Source organism: Danio rerio, chromosome 6 (genome assembly GCF_049306965.1).
Source record: "Danio rerio strain Tuebingen ecotype United States chromosome 6, GRCz12tu, whole genome shotgun sequence".
Taxonomy (NCBI): Eukaryota; Metazoa; Chordata; class Actinopteri; order Cypriniformes; family Danionidae; genus Danio; species Danio rerio.
This window is the reverse complement of record NC_133181.1, coordinates 27630216-27647500: the sequence shown is the minus strand read 5'-3', so window position 1 is coordinate 27647500 and position 17285 is coordinate 27630216. Positions and strand designations below refer to the sequence as shown.

At 38.5% G+C, this 17285-nt stretch overlaps 1 protein-coding gene across 4 annotated transcripts; it reads left to right on the top strand.

The window, feature by feature from the left end:
- The first annotated feature begins 2434 nt into the window (after positions 1 to 2434).
- On the top strand, positions 2435 to 10654 carry znf326 (zinc finger protein 326). 4 transcript variants are annotated; one of them, XR_012407416.1, is made up of 14 exons: positions 2435 to 2597; positions 4402 to 4448; positions 4552 to 4624; positions 5931 to 6291; positions 6600 to 6765; positions 6949 to 6965; positions 7036 to 7081; positions 7186 to 7267; positions 9001 to 9148; positions 9228 to 9327; positions 9655 to 9782; positions 9867 to 9962; positions 10042 to 10481; positions 10568 to 10654. XR_012407416.1 is itself a non-coding variant. In XM_073953299.1 (13 exons), exons 2-13 carry the CDS (start codon positions 4421 to 4423, stop codon positions 10147 to 10149), a joined length of 1353 nt encoding a protein of 450 aa, XP_073809400.1. In that variant the 5' UTR covers positions 2435 to 2597; positions 4402 to 4420; the 3' UTR covers positions 10150 to 10654.
- The last annotated feature ends 6631 nt before the right edge of the window (positions 10655 to 17285 follow it).

Sequence of the window (17285 nt, the reverse complement as noted above, 5' to 3'; positions counted from 1 at the left end):
TACCCATGGCAATTATACGTATATCCGGCCCACCAGCATCAATTAAGTTGGGTTTTTGGCACTTCATAAGAAAAAGTTTGGGCACTGGTCTAGGATATGTTGTTCTGTCTTATTCAGTCGAATTCTTGTCTTTTAGCGCCCTCTAGAGGTGACAGACAATATCCTCTGGGATGTGTTATAGCCACACGTTATTTTCCTGCTATGCGTGTAAGAAAAAAAAAAGAGAAGGTGAATAGTTTTTGACCATGATGTAGTTCAGCACTGAATTGGGCAGAAATTTGTAGGCATGAAAGTGTCTTATTTTATGATTCACGTAGAATAAAACAGCAGTTCTCATATTTACAAATCCAGTGTTTTTTTTTTATTTTTTTTATTTTTTTATATGAAATCAATTGTATTGTCTGTGACAGGTATACATTACTGCTAAACTGAAGCTTTAATGCGAGGTGCTGCAGTCAAAACACTTTGTTCAAACACCATTTTGGTCTTTTTGATTTCCCTCCTTTTTTGTCTAATGTAAAGACAGCATTAAAAACACACTTAAATGTTGCTTTTGTCACAGTTTATTAATTTGTTAAATTTAAATTATAATATATTCAAAAAATTAAAAAGTTTACTCAATTTTTTTTATCTTTAAATTCTTCAGCACTTACATCCCATTATTCATATTTTTTACAATACTCCCCAATCAGTATTATATATTGTTTACATTCATATATATTTATATATTTACATTTCATAGTTATACCTTCGTCACTTCTGTGTACATATGTGTATTTATATGTCATGTGTATGCTATGTGTATGACTTCACTTTGGACGGCAAAGTAAGAATTTCTGTGCACATGACAATAAACAAATTGAATTGAATTGAATATTAAGAAGCAAGAGGGATATTTTCATGCATAATAAGTTTGATTATATTCTTCATTACTCAATAAAAAATACTATAATATGTCATAAATGAAAGAAAAAAAGACGCAAGAAAAAGATACACAAAGTGCATGCTTAAGTTTCATGTTTAGGTACCTAAAAGTTTACGTTTGCGCTAAAATTTTTAAATAATATAGAATATGCATATTTAAAGGTAATATATTTTTGATAAATTTAGTTTTTTATTTTGTAAAAGTTTAAAAGTATGACATATATAGCCTATTTTAACTCACTCAAATTTATTGTTTTACATTTACTGTTCCAGCTAGCACTAATTTCATGTATTTAGTATAGTATACAATGTGTTCACTTAACCTTCAGTTTCTGTTAAAAATCTAAACAAAATATGTTTTTTAGAATTTGTCCGGAAATTGAGATATGACTGAAATTTTATATAAAGTAGTGATGATACCCAATTGATCTTTAAGAATAATCAATGGTTAGCAGCCTGGAGCAGCTCAGTATTTATGTTATCAGTCTCAACTAATCTCTTTGGAACTTATTTATTTATTTACAATTTTTTTTTAAACAGGAAAAGATTAAAAGATAATCAGGCCTGACTCAGCATGCATGCTGTTTTTCAGCAGGTTCCTGCTCTGCAGAACATAAAAACAGACAAACATCTCATCCATCAACACAGTACAAACAATCACCAAACATATAAAATAAAGAAAAGCAGGCTACTATCTCAGTGGCTACATCGATAGTTGACCATCAGATGACGAGCATGGGATTTCTTAAAAAGTCTCAGTGTTGGTATTGTTTTGAGATGTTGTGGGATCTCATTCCAGACTCTTGTGAAAACATAAAAGAAAGATCTCTGTCCATAACAGTTTTTAAAAGCCGGTACTGGCAAACATCCATTTGTTACAGATCTGGTGGAACGATCAGTCCTTGTGTTGAGTTTTGGTACCAATGCACAAAGGGCTGCTGAGGTAGAGCTATTTAAAATTTGGTAGTACAGTTTGATACCTGTGTTCATAATGTAATTTTGAAATGTTAAAGCTTTAGAAAGTGATAGAGCAAAACAGTGATGTGTCCATCCAGAAAGTCTGTTGTGTATATAGGCCCTATTGTACAGTCTAGCTATTGGCTCCAAGATATCGCTTGTTGTGAGAGACCAAATAGGCAGACAGTAAGACAAGGTAGACAAGATTATGGCATGCAGATAAGTTTCTGAAACAGAAAAAGACAAATTAGTCCTAATTTTGCCATAAGCAAATAGCTTTTGTTTCAGCTTTTTATAAACATTTTGAACATGGTTACAATAAGTGAGGTGAGAGACCAGACTGATTCCCAAATATTGATATGTGGATACAATGGAAAGTTTTTGATTTGAGAAAGTGAGAAATTTTATAATAGCACATTTATTATATTGAAAGACTTCTACAATTATGTTGCTAAATTTCAACATTACCTTTGCAGGTCTGCACTCAAAAATGGGCGTGGCCGAATTGAGGCTTCAGTCACGGTTTATGAAGGTCCAAGCGCCCTCTGGCTGAACAGAGCTTCCTTTCCTTTAGGGAACGGTTATGAAGGGCTGTTGTTGCAACTCCTGACACCGTTGTTTAGCTTTTTGGTTTCGTTTGTCACCAGGGGGGAAATGATTTCAGTGACACCTGTTTTAATTTAACGCAGTACGACTGACTGACTCTCATTTGTGCGGTAAGTGACGCGGCCTGTAATGTTGCCTTTGTTTATTTTTATGTTTTCAAACAAGTCGGCAGATGATTTATTGTTTGCATAATTATCCACGATGCTGGCATATATTGTAAAGTTAAATAAAAGAAGCCGTCATTATATTAGCTGTTTTTGTATAAAAGTTTAAATTTGAAACTACCAGAATCGGTCAACGATCACGTTGTATTTATTTTAGACACCACAATGATGGTGCAAAATGTAACACTCTTGTGAATCTTAAACTGACAACATAAACACAACGTTAAAATTAAGACATGACTGTGTTTAGGATAATGCCTTACAAAGGCCCATTCAAAACCTGAGTGATGGAGTAGCCTGCATTTGGCATTATTTGTGTGGTATACAAGTAAACAGACCTGAAAAAATCACACCTCAGCAGTGTACATGCCCTTGGGTTTGCTGACATTGCTGCAAAAGGTTCAAAACATGGCAGCCCCACAGTGCTCCTGCAGGATATGGCAAATTTGGCCTTCAGAGCAGCCTGAACAAAGCAAATCTGTGTCAAAGCATATTTACAGGAAGAACAATCACATTCAGTTAACAGAATGCGGCTTTATTGTAGGTGATTCAGTTCATGGTCCACCAACTCTCAAAAGTAAAATTCTAATAATGTCATGACAGGTCTTCTATCATTTTGATTTTTTAAAAAAAATTTACATAATTTTTCCAGCTTCTCCGAGACAATTTTACACTATTTTTTTCTTTCATGAAAATAGAACCAAATCATCATTATGGTGTTTGAATCGAAGCTGTTTAATTTAGTTTTCAAATAATGTCCGATCAAATTCAACAGTGAGTACATCAAAATGGATGCAAGGCTTTACATACTTATAAAGTTTTTGTGTAGGCTACTTACAAAATAGTTTATTTTAGTTTTGCATCTTAGTTGCATGTCATCTCAGCTTTTAGTTCCTTAAAATGAGGGTTTGGTGTATTTTTGTATATGTGAAAGCATTTAATTTTTTTTTTAAATATATTTAGTTTCAGTTGTAGGACTTTTAATTATAGTTGAGCAGAGCTAGTGTAGTTAAAGTTTTATTTACATCTGTAAACAACAATAAAATTAATAATAATAAATATTTGATCAGACACTGAACCCAAAATCATACCTATGCAACTTCAATATTTTTAATTTGAAGTATCATTTGAATAATTTTACTTGTCTTTAGACATGCTTAGTTAGACATTCCTATTTTACAAAAATAGAACAGCCATTTTGTTTATACAGAAAATATGTTTTTGTATATAAACATTCACAAAATGGGTGCTTTTTTTTAAATTCTCAAATGATTTTTAAAAATGTTTTGCTAATTATTATTTGATTTGAGTTTGTTTTCAGTAACTGTTGTTAGTTTCCTTTAGTTTTTTTTAATTAATTTTGAAATTAATTTTATTTCATTTCAAAATAAACCCTGGTGTTCTGACACATTGATTTTCATACAACAACACAGACTTTTTCAACACACTTTGATTATGTGACGTCATTAAGATTGCAAGTCTTGAAATGTGTGACACTGTGTGTTTTGTGTAGCCTTAGCAATAAATTATAAAGTAAAAATAAAAAATGTCTACCATTTAGCTTTTATAGAAGTATAGATGCTTGATATTCATTAAATATTCGTCATTAAAAAATGACAAATATTCTCCAAATAAAAAATCCTCCATAAAGCACCATAGAAAAGCTTACAACAAACAAACATAGACTCATGCTAACAGAAAGATGCTTTTTTAATCATTAATTGTGACATTATACATTCTTTTTTCCAAGGACTTACAATAAAGATGAAATGTTCCCATCATCGGCTGAAAATTCAGGTAAATAATTGTTGATTTTGCTGTAACTTTTGTCTTCTGTTTCAGAATAAGGTAAATCTCCCATAGCACTTCAAATAATCACTTTCACTTGTCAAATGTCCAGGGAAATGCTGCAGTCAGCCATTATTTGGGTCGTTTGCATCCTCCGAGTCCTTTGAGACCAGTGGCTCTGACAGGTAAGAATTGTCTGAGGATCTTTCCTGTGCTTTTCTTACAAGGCAGTAGTAATTGCTTTTCTATATACAGTGTTGGAGATTTTGTTCATAAATGTTTATACTATTTAAACTAAAAATAACATTTTATGGAGGCTTCTTTTTTACCATGCTTGTGTTTGAGTTTTGACTCTGTGTTTCTCAAAAAAAAATAAATAAATAAATAAATTATTGTGAGATAACTTTCAAGCTCAAGAAATAAAACTGCAAGTTCAATTTGAACATATGACTGGGCTCACACAGAATCGGCTTATCCAGAAATATGCAGATTTAAGCTGATTTAATCTGTCAACTTAATTTGTTTACTTATTTAAATGTGTATGTATGTATGTATGTATGTATGTATGTATATATGTATATATATATATGTGTGTGTGTGTATATATATATATATATATATATATATATATATATATATATATATATATATATATATGTTAATCTCAGTAATATTAAATAATATGCAAATGTTTATATGATTTATTCACAATAGTAGATTGTATAAAGTGAGAGACTTTACATCTATTGATCTTATCACAATTGCATTGTAAACCTTAAAAAAAAGTTTTTTTTTTTTACTCCATAGTTTAGCTTTTTAGTTATTGTATTCCCAAAATCCACATAAATCTGCAAATTTTATACAAAGAAATAGCTAAAAAATGTCAGCAGAATCTGTCTGTCCCTACTTATGACTTACTGTCTTGCAGTTCTGAGTTTTTTGGAAGCTTGTTTCCACTACAACGTGATTCTTATTTGCTTTAAGTATGCTTATCTCCATGATTAAAAAAACTTCAGGTAAATTCAGAATTCTGACCTTTTTCGTACAGTTAGTGTCTCACATTTCAATTAATCTATTTCAATGTTTTTTTTTTTTCTGAACTGTAAAAATAGGAACTATGAAAGGAATTGTTTTATCATAATGACCTATTCCATTCTTATTAAAAGTAACATAAAAATATAAATAATAATAAAAAAAAAAAAAAAAAAAAAAAATATATATATATATATATATATATATATATATATATATATATATATATATATATATATATGTATATATATATATATATATATATATATATATGTATATATATATATATATATATATATATATATATATATGTGTATATATATATGTATATATATATATATATATATATATATATATATATATATATATATATATATATATATGTATATATATGTATATATATATATATATATATATATATGTCTACTATTATTAATCTACTATTTATCATTTCTTCAGATATGGTGCCTATGAATCTATTGGACTTGGGACCTTGAGCACTGAAGATTCAGACAGTGTTTTTGATAATTCTAATGGAGGATACAGTGACACCTGTTCATCCACCTGGGCTGCAGACATGTTGGGCTTGGACAGACCCTTTGCCATGTCTTCCCAGAGGTCCAGGTCTCCATTCTCGGACAGTGGAAGAGAGAGTCAACATTCCACATCTTATCTCTCTGATTCCTCCAGCCTGCACTCGCCCTCACACTCTCGCCCAGCGCCTATTGGCTCTCGGGGCAGAGACATGCACCCATACGGGCAGAGAAACTACAGGGGCAGAGGTGCTGTCGTACATGAGGCCAAAGGACAAAGTGTAGGGGTACGTCTGGGAAACATCTAAACAAACCCTGGAGTACAGGATTACTTTCCAGCATTAGTCTTTATGTTTTTATATAATGAGCACATGCTTTGTGTATGCGGCAGCCTTTAAAGTGGAGCAAGAGAAATTGATAGATGCTTTATTGTTTTAGATATATGACAGGTTTAGATGGATGACAGACCATATAAGCATAGCTAAATCAGCATTCACTCAGCTAAACCAGCTTGATGGAATAGGCTCCTGGTGCCTAGTTTATAATAAGCATCAACAATGAAATGTTGAGTTTTTCATGTTCTGTCATTTCCCAGTGCTCTTGTGAAAACCCGTCTATTTGGATAGAGAGATATTGTTCAGCATCACCTACTCTAGTGTTTCGAGGGACCAAGAGAAAGATGATGGAACCAGTGCCTCCTTGCACGCTGGTCAAAAAAAAGAGGATTGTCAGAGCAGCTCCCAGTAAAAGCAACATAGCGGGTATGTGATCTGCGTCTTTGATTGACCTAGCTTAAGACCTTGATTTAAAATTATTAATTTTAAAATATTAAAAATAATATTTAAAAAAATGTTTTTTAAAAATTCAGTTAGAATTTACTTAATGAACTCTTTTTAGATGATGTCTTACATTTTATGCTGTTTTGTTTTTTTATTTTTTTTTAGGACCACACATTTTAGAGGTAAGAATTTACAGTCAGTATGCCTCATTGAATTAGTCCTGTGATACTACAGTTTTTAAATTTTTTACAGGACAGTTGTCTGTCTTCTGATGCCAAGGAAATAAATGGAGAGCATGGTATGTAATGGCTTTGTTATTTTTTAAGTTTAGATAGTTGGATTAAAAAGCATTATCTCACATTCCAATTATAAACGCAAGCATGGTTTTAAACTTGAGTACAGAGCTTGGGAAGAAAGTTCGAGCCAGAGAGAAGCGCAGAAGACGACGAGAGAAGAATCATGAAAAATATGGTGACAAGCACAGGTAAGTGAAGGTCAATTCTATCTAAATTTATTATTATTATTATTATTATAATTATTATTATTTCAATAAAAAATGTAATATTTTAAGTTATATTTTATTATATTTGATTTTAAGTTCTTCACCTCAGTCACCTTTACCTTGCGATTGATTGATGCAATGTTAGACACAGATCAGGCATCCTTTGACACAGTTGTTGGTTCTGTTTCGCAATAAAACCATAATGGGAAGTACTGGCTCAGAACAGATAGAATAAAAATAGATCTAGTGGAGATTTTTGCATTAACATGTTTGCAACAAGTTCTATCCTGTGTCTGGATTAGAGCTGTGTGGTGAAAATAGTTTGAGTAATTGATACTGTATCAAATATAAGATTTTCAAAAAGCAAAACTATTCTCTTTTGAATGGATTATGAGCTTAAATTTTAACAGCAGATGGCGATCTAGGCTAGTATTTAGCCAGACACTTAAATGTTAATGAGGAAGAAGGCTTGTGTGTTCAGAGTCTTGAACTGTAATTTGCATTTTATGCAACTAAGTTAATGTAAACAGCTCACTATGAACAATCTTATAATTTTGCTTAAACTTTTACTAACTTGATTAATGATTACTTTAGGTTCAAATGGTAGTTGTAATGCATTGGATGCAAGCATATTATGGTTGTTTGTAAAGCATACAGCATCTGCTGTTAAAAACAAGAATCCAGAAATGAGAGAATAGCAATATTGAAAATTTGATTTTGAAAATCTTTGATTAATACAGAATACATTTCTCAAATGATTTATTACAATATTTATTTATTTATTTATCTATCTATTTATTTATCCATGCATGAAGTTGTTTTGTAAATATATTTCAGTTTGATGGTTTACTTAATGGATATAGCCAATTATATAAATAAATGTGATGAACAAGATAAATGATGAATCCTTAAAGTATCAGTTTACACAAATATAAAAAAGGTCTATTTTTAATTACTCATCCTCAAGTTGTTCCAATCCTCTGAGATTTAGTTTATATCCTTAAAACAAATGTAGATATTGTAGATGAAATCCAAGAACTTTGTTCCAGTCACCAAGGGTCATGTTATGTTCAGAAAGAAACATTCAAATTTTCTGTTGGAGTAAGCAACACAAAAGAAGTAGTAGTTTGCCTGTAGTAAATGCGTACCGGCACCTGATTCAGCTAAAGAGAGAACATAGTTTTTGTTTTTTTTTGACAAAAAAAAAAAAGTGTTATTGATGCTTCATGTAATTACAGTTGGACCACTGAAGTCACATGCAATGTTTTGTCTTTTTCTGAATGTTTTGGTTCCTTTTCTGTGATTTAAACCTCTCATGACTCTTGATGGCCAGAGAGCTCTAGGATGTAATCTAAAATATTATTTGTGTTCTGAGGATGAACAAAGGTTTCGGATGATTGAAAATGACATGACCATGAGTAATATATAACAACATTTTATTTGTTGGGTGAACTGATCCTTTAACATCATCATGAAAAGCATGTCAGAAATCATATCTGTAAATCTATTGATAGCCCTAAGCATTTTTTGTGAGGCAGAACTTGAAGAGATCTGCTACATTTCTTTCAATAATATTGCTTTAATATTTGAAAGGCTTACTAATTTAAATAATGTTGCTAATACAAAATATTGTAGATTATACATGTAACTCTATACAATCACAGGGCGCATTAAGTGCAGTGTAGAATTCTAATGTATTGTGTGTTTTCCTTTAGATTGGCTTTTACATGTGCTTTTTGTAAATTCCACACGTTTGAAGACAAAGACATTGAGAAACACTTTGGAAGCACATATCACAGAGAGACTCTTGACTATATAAGACGGCAAGCCAAATTTGATGACAAAGTCATCAGTTTTTTGCATGTAAGGCTTTCACATATTTTGTTTCATAGTATGCATTTGCATCATATTTAATGATATAGATTTTACCTTTATTTCACAGGACTGCATGGTTAACAAGTTTCATAAAACCGTGTCCAATCTACACAAACTAAAGTTTTCTTGCGGACGCAGCAAAGATGAGTGGGCAAAAATAATGGAAGGTATGGCTCTGCTCAAGCCAGCATGATGTTATAAATGTGCATGACATCATAAACATTATAATGTAATGCATACAAACTGGTTAAGGATTTTTTTCCGTTGTTGAACTCAAAAGAAGATATTTAGCAAAATGTTGGAAACTGGTAACCATTAACTTTTTCTGTATGATAGATTGTAATGGTTAAAGGTTTTTAGCATTCTTAAGAATATCTTCTTTTGTGTTTGATATAAAAAAAGAAGCAATTGATTTTGAGTAAATGGTGAGCATTTCTCTCTTTTTTCATTTTTTGGCTAAACCATCCTTTTAACAGGCTTGATTGCTCTTACAGGGGTGACCGAAGATGATTACATGAGAAGAATGGAGGTGGTTTACTGTGTTGCGTGTGATGTTCACATTCCGGTGCTTTTCAGTTCTGTACAGCAACATCTTCATTCACTGACTCATCTCAAAAGCAAAGTGGTACCATATCTTTGTCCTCTTCCTTCTAATTCCTGAATGTGAGGCTTTTCATCATTTTGCTTCTATTTATCCCACTCAAAGGCTTACAAGGAGCAGTTAAAAAGAGACAGTGTGGTCACAGCCAAAGCCATAATAAATAACGATAATGTGAAGGAACGTTATGAGAAGTACATGAAGGTAACCATGTTTTAAACGCATTTAGAAGTGCTAGTTTTCGAGAATGAATTTTAAATGTTGAACTACTTTTCTGTCACAGGGAGAAGACCCGTTTGCAACTGATGCCAAAGACACAAGTTCGGATTCTCAGGATGCCAATAGATCTGATGAGGCGGAGGAAGACGAAGAAGAAAATAGTGACTCATAGTAATATGACAATAATAGACTCAAGGAGTATTGGTTGGAGAAGAATAAAGAAAAGAGAGAAAGACTCTTTCTAAAGTAATTTCTTGTTCTGCAACTTCAAATGCTCAGGCATCTGTAGATTTCCGATGATCCCGCAAGGTAACAGGCCTGAGATAAATTTTTCATAATTTATAGTTGGTAATTCATACCACATTGATTCACACTTATAAGTGCAGGTCAGTTTTCCTCTGCTAAAGTGTTGGCATTTTCCTTTTTTTATATATTAAATTGTACTTTTCACAGTGTAGTCGGAGATGAATTCTGCCTGCCCGAGTGTCTCTGTGTGGGCTTGAAGTAAGTTATTTTGCCACTGTTCTAAATGCCATTAAACTTTATAGTATGATACTGGAATGCTTATGTTACATTTTGTTTCTCCCTAGATTTTTTGAGACTGGATATTTGCTTTTTCACTGTTTGTTTGGAGATGAGACAGTTTCTTGACCATTAAATGTTCACTTTACACCAAACGTAAAAGCTGTAATTTACTCACCTTACACATTTGGAATGCATGCATGACCATTCAAAAAGAAGCATGAGGTACTACTATAAGACTTTAGTGAAGTACTATATTAGCATTATGTGTTTCATATACTGAAGGTCCCTCTGCTGGTGGAATCAAAAAATGACAGCTCTGAACAAATCTATGGTGTGAAAACAAATCAGTGGCAAACATTAAGATGTTATCTTCCTTGAATACATAGCTATATATGATACAGCAATCCTGTGGATTTGATTGTTTCAATTATAAAAATGGTTTTAACTTTAAATAATTATTAAAGATGCACAAAACAACTCTTTAAGATAGTAAATATTTAAAGAATTTTAATCTCAGGCTTTTTTTTTTCTTCTTCTTTTTTAATAAGAAAGCACAATGACTTTCATTTAGTCACACCCCAAACTGACATTTACTTTGCATTACTGTTTTATAATTATGTATGATACAAATGATTTATATAGGCTAATGCTGACATTTAAAAACAAAATTTCTAACGGAAAAACTACTAAAACATGTAGACTCGGCTACTTTTGTAATGACAAGGCTAGCTGCTAGTAATGTTTTAATGGTAATAATTAGAACTTTTGGGTTGGCTTAGTTATTTATTTTTTAAATAATTTGATTTTAATAATGCTGTATTTATTAACTATAATAGTCCATATATACACAGTTTTTCTAATTGGTAAAGTAACCACTTATACGGCACCGTTTTTTTCTCTCTCTTTAACTGCCACTGTCTCTATTGCACATTAGCGTCCACTTTTCCATAGCCTACGGCTTTTAAAAGGCCTATATTCGAATTTACCTCACGTCATATTATGGAATAAATATATATGGAATGATGTGGAATTCCAGAATCCCAACGGCCGATTCAGAGCAGTATGTGTAGACCATTTCGAGACACAACCTATCGGTATAAACGAAAATACTTAACCAAAGAAGTAGCGTTAACTATACCAACAACAGTCGGTCTTCAGCGATGTTGGTTTGATCCACTCATTTGAATGACAAAATGTTTCCTTCACTGAGCAAACCCCCCACTCCTCGGACACCTGCCAACAGACAGGAGAACCACAGGGACGTTAAAAAGCAGCGAGCTCGGCCTATTCCGAATGTGGTTTGTAATGTAAGGGTGCTTTCACACCTGTGAATCGATTCAGTTGTTCCGAAACAGAGATTTCAATTGTTACATTTTTGCTCTTTGCTCTTGGAGCGGTTCGCTTTCACACTGCAAAGTTTCTAATCGGACCAAAAGAGCTAAAACAAGTCACGTGCGAGTAAACTCTCCTCCCATTGGTCAGAGTGTCAGGGTTTATTTTGTAGCGTCCCACTCAGCTGTAAGAAGAGGTGGTGGTTTGGTGGTGATTGACAGGGTGCGCGCGCGTGATGTGTCTGAGGAGAGATGCGGTGGGGAGGGGTGAGAAGGGTGCGCGACGTAGCCTATTTGAGGACCGGGAGGGAGACGCAAGATTACCGGGAGATCATCACTCTTTTGCGGGCATCCGGAGACTCGCGAAGCTTCCCGCCATGCTCATAATTCTCTCTTCATATAGCCGTATGCCTATTACATATCCATAAAACACTGTGATATAACCGCGCTCGGATTGGATCGCTTTCTCACTGTAATCGAACCGCTCCAGGGTTCGTTTCAATCGAGCCGAGACCACCTCATTCAAGCGATCTCGTAGCGATTGATTTGGTGCGGAACAGAGCGCGATTGCCCTGTTCACATATGCCAAACGAACCGCGCTAACTGGGCAATCGAGACACATTCCGAAACAAAAGTGAAGGTGTGAAAGCACCCTTAATCACTCTGAAACAAATTTTAAATTTAATTTAATTAAGATTCATTTTGATGGCTAACAAAAATAAATGCAGTTTCAGTTTCACACGGACTATAATTTCTTAGTGATTTTATCCAATTGCATGCGTTTTGGAACGTACAAAAAAATAAAAAAATCTCCTAGCCAAGGCTTTCAAGCTTTTCTGAAGGTTTTTTTTTTTAAAGTACAGATTTATTTCAGTATAAAACTGTACTGTTTATCATATGTACTGGCAGAAATAGAAAGTTTGTAGAGTTTTTATCTGGTTATTTGCAAGAAAACATTGAATGCAGTGCTATGTTGAAAATATATTTTGAACACTTTAGCTTGACCGAAAAGCCATTTAATTGTGTTCAATTTGTATTAATGTAAAATGTATTTGATTTATTTAACATAAAACATTTAAAGTGAAAAAAAGTTTTTACAAATTGATATAAAACCAGCCTTTTTGTACAGTAAGCAGTCTTTGTCATAAAGAAAAGGGTAACTATCCATGAATTTTTATAGTAATAATTTCCATGCTTAACTATCAAGTGGTCCACACAATGAAATAAACCCATTTTATTTTTTGTGTCATTAGCCAATAGACATGAATGAAATGTCTGTTACATGAGTTACTTCATTTTGCGGGGATGACATTCATTTCTTTACTTGAACTTAGTTTTATTATCTTGGCTATTCATTCATTCATTCATTTTCTTGTCGGCTTAGTCCCTTTATTAAACCGGGGTCGCCACAGCGGAATGAACCGCCAACTTATCCAGCAAGTTTTTACGCAGCGGATGCCCTTCCAGCTGCAACCCATCTCTGGGAAACATCCACACACACACACACTCATACACTACGGACAATTTAGCCTACCCAATTCCCCTGCAGCATGTGTTTGGACTGTGGGGGAAACCGGACCACCCGGAGAAAACCCACGTGAAGGCAGGGAGAACATGCAAACTCCACACAGAAACACCAACTTAGACAGAAAGGTAACAGAATCGCGCAACGTGGGGCTCGAACCCACGAACATGAGATAAAGAGTCTTATGCTCTACCGTCTGAGCTAGCCAGGCTACACCAGCACCAATGTCATCCAAATGAAAGAGCACTTCATCTTCCGCAACCATTTCTGCATCACCTTCGAGCTTCTGGGGTGAGAACATATACAGTTGAAGTCAGAATTATTTGCCCCCCCTTGTTTATTTTGTTCCCAATTTCTGTTTAACTGAGAGCAGTTTTTTTTCAACACTTTTCTGAACGTAATAGTTTGAATAACTCATGTCTAATAACTGATTTATTTTATCTTTGCCATGATGACAGTAAATAATGCTTTACTAGATATTTTTCAAGACACTTCTACACAGCTTAGTGACATGTAAAGGCTTAACTAGGTTAATTAGGTTCCCCTTCGGTTGGGGAACTTCAGTGCCATAGAGTGGATGAAATCCACGAATGGGAGGATTCGGATCAGAAGCCGCTTGTCTGGAGAGTATTGAACGGGCCAATGAATGAAATTAATTGGCAGCGTAAGCTTGCGCAGGTGTGCTGCATCGGCAATTATCCCAGCATATAAGCACACCCGAAGCCAGCAGACGCTATCCTTTTCGCTTCAGATCCTTTCTGAGTGAGTCGATGAGGGTTCCTCTTGCTGTTCAGCACTTCAGAGCGTACGAGTGTGTCTCCCGGTCCAGAGTGGGTCTTCGCAGTGGCAGACGGTCGAGCTGGGTTTCTCCCTTGCCTGCGGTTCTTTGGGTCCGGTCCTCCAGAGCGGTGCGTATTGTTGCAAACTTTCCTAAAAGAGCAACACAGTCGTGCAGCACGTCCTTTTTAGGATGGCGCTCCGACTGTGCGTTTCTGGATGCGGGGGTTTCCTGGCTCCGGATGATGGACACGATCACTGCATTGCATGTTTGGGGGTCCAGCATGTTAATGCGGTGCTCGCGGGCGGTTCATGTCGTCATTGCGATGCCATGACCGTTGCACAGCTAAGATCGCGGCTACCAGCACCCCAGTTGCCTCCTGTTCTAAAAAAGCAGCGGGCGCTCGGGCAGATCTGAGGGTTCCAGCGGGAGATAATCCGCCGCCCACGGGCTCGCGGACCTCTCGCTCCTCACGGCGCTCGATCCAAGCTTCGGGTAGTGGGAGTGATCCGTCTAACCAGATGGTAGCTCTCACACTCGCTGACACCGGAGATCAGATGTCCTCCGTGGCATCGGAGGGTGGGCTTTCACTGTCCGACGAAGATCCGGACCCGCTCGCCCCCTCCGGGCAGGTAAGCGTTGTCAAATCGGATCCTGAAGCGGACATGTTAGCCGTGCTTTCCCGGGCTGCTTCGGCCGTGGGGTTGGAGATGGTTTATCCCCCAGCTCCGCGGCCGGACCGACTAGATGGGTGCTACGTAGAGGACCAGAAGGCGAAGCCTTCGAAGCCTCTCGTCCCTTTCTTCCCGGAAGTGCACAGTAGGCTCACGCAGTCTTGGAGGGCACCTTTCTCTGCCCGTGCTGCATGTACCTCCGCCCTCACCGCCCTTGACGGCGGAGCTGCCAGGGGGTATGAGGCGATCCCGTCAGTGGTGCGCGCTATCGCGGTCAATCTTTGTCCGCGCGGCGCCTCTACGTGGCGGGGTTTGCCCCGCCTCCGGTCCAAAGCTTGTAGGTTGTCTGCCTCCCTCGGAGCCAGAGCTTATAAGGCTGCGGGCCAGGCTGCTTCTGCTTTGCACACGATGGCCACCTGTCAGCGCTACCAAGCGCAGGCGCTGGCCGAGCTGCACGAGGGTGGGTCCAACCCAAGCTTATTACATGAGCTGCGCACCGCGACCGACTATGCTCTTCGGACTACTAAGTCCGCCGCGTGTGCGCTGGGGAGGACGATGTCCACACTTGTGGTTCAGGAACGCCACCTCTGGCTAAACCTGGCCGATATGCGCGATGTTGACAAAGTTCGCTTTCTTGACTCGCCCATATCCCAGGCTGGCCTGTTCGGCGACACCGTCGGTGAATTCACCCAGGAATTCAAGGCTGTGAAAGAGCAGTCGGATGCGATGGGCAATGTAATCTATCGGCGTGGCCGTAAGCCCGCTCCGCCCGCCGAGCCATCCACCTCCGCTGTTCCTCGCCGAGGGCGCCCGCCAACGAGTGCTGCCCCGGCCCCGCCTGTGCCTCCGGCCAAGCGGGCGCGGCGTACACCTCGAAAGCAGGCAGCCCCCCCTGCCCAGGGCGCCGTTAAGTCCGGTAAACGGACCGCGAAGCGTCCCTGAGACAGGCCATCCGGAGAAGAGGAAACTTGCTCTTTCCCCGCTGGAGGGCGGGGCCCCGATAACAACGGTACTTTTCAGTGCCACCAAAACATCAGTAAAAGAGCACTTTTCCCCTTCCCCGGATGTGACTACACGAGTTCTGCCAGTCCAGGACGCGCTGCATTCCGGCTCGCAGATTCTACGTGCTTCGCCAGTGGCTCACGAGCGCTGGGGGGACGGTCTCCCTTCCCTCAGCCCTCCAGCCCCCTCTCCGGAGTCAGGGTGCGGAGCCAGAGCGAATCGCTCTCCTCCAGCTCTTCCGCGGGACCCTCGTGCTTCCCGGATCAGCACACCCACTCCGCGCTGCCCCACCGCTGGTACGTCAGCAATTGTAGCGATAACTCCATTAGCGGGGGCTCTGCCTGCCTAGTTAGCGCGGGCCAGCCCCTCGCGGTGGCTCATACGCACAATCAGACTCGGTTACGCGATTCAGTTTGCGAAACGGCCCCCCAAGTTTACGGGCGTGTATTTCTCCAGGGTCAACCCCCTGTCCGCCCCTGTCTTGCGAGAGGAGATTGCTGCCCTCCTGGCGAAGGGTGCAATCGAGCCGGTTCCTCCAGCCGAGATGGAGAGTGGGTTTTACAGCCCATACTTCATCGTACCCAAAAAGAGCGGTGGGTCACGGCCAATCCTAGATCTGCGCGTTTTGAACCGCTGTCTGCACAGGCTGCCGTTCAGAATGCTCACGCAGAGGCGCATTCTCCAATGCGTTCGTCCTCAGGATTGGTTTGCAGCCATAGACCTGAAGGACGCGTATTTCCATGTCTCCATTCTTCCACGCCACCGCCAATTTCTGCGGTTTGCGTTCGAGGGTCGAGCGTGGCAGTACAAGGTCCTCCCCTTCGGGCTCTCTCTGTCTCCGCGGGTCTTCACCAAACTCGCGGAGGGTGCCCTAGCGCCCCTTCGGCTCGCGGGCATCCGAATACTCAATTATCTCGACGACTGGCTGATTTTAGCCCACTCGCGGGAGCAATTGATTGTGCACAGGGACAAGATGCTTCGGCATCTCCGCCTACTGGGGCTTCAGGTCAACCGAGAAAAGAGCAAACTCGCTCCCGTGCAGAGGATTTCTTTTCTCGGGATGGAGCTGGACTCGATCACCATGGTAGCGCACCTCTCCTTGGAACGCGCTCGCCTGTTGCTGAACTGTCTGAGGGAGCTCGACAGCAAACTAGTGGTCCCACTGAAGTTCTTTCAGAGGCTCCTGGGGCATATGGCATCCGCAGCCACCGTCACGCCGCTCGGATTGCTCCATATGAGACCACTTCAGCACTGGCTTCACGATCGGGTCCCCAGACGCGTATGACACGCGGGCACACACCGGGTCTCGGTTACTGCGCTGTGTCGCCGCGCCCTCAGCCCTTGGAACGACCCCTCTTTCCTACAAGCCGGTGTGCCTCTAGGACAGGCGTCCAGCCATGTTGTTGTTTCAACAGATGCTTCCAACACGGGTTGGGGGGCCGTGTGTTGCGGGCATGCGGCTGCGGGCCTGTG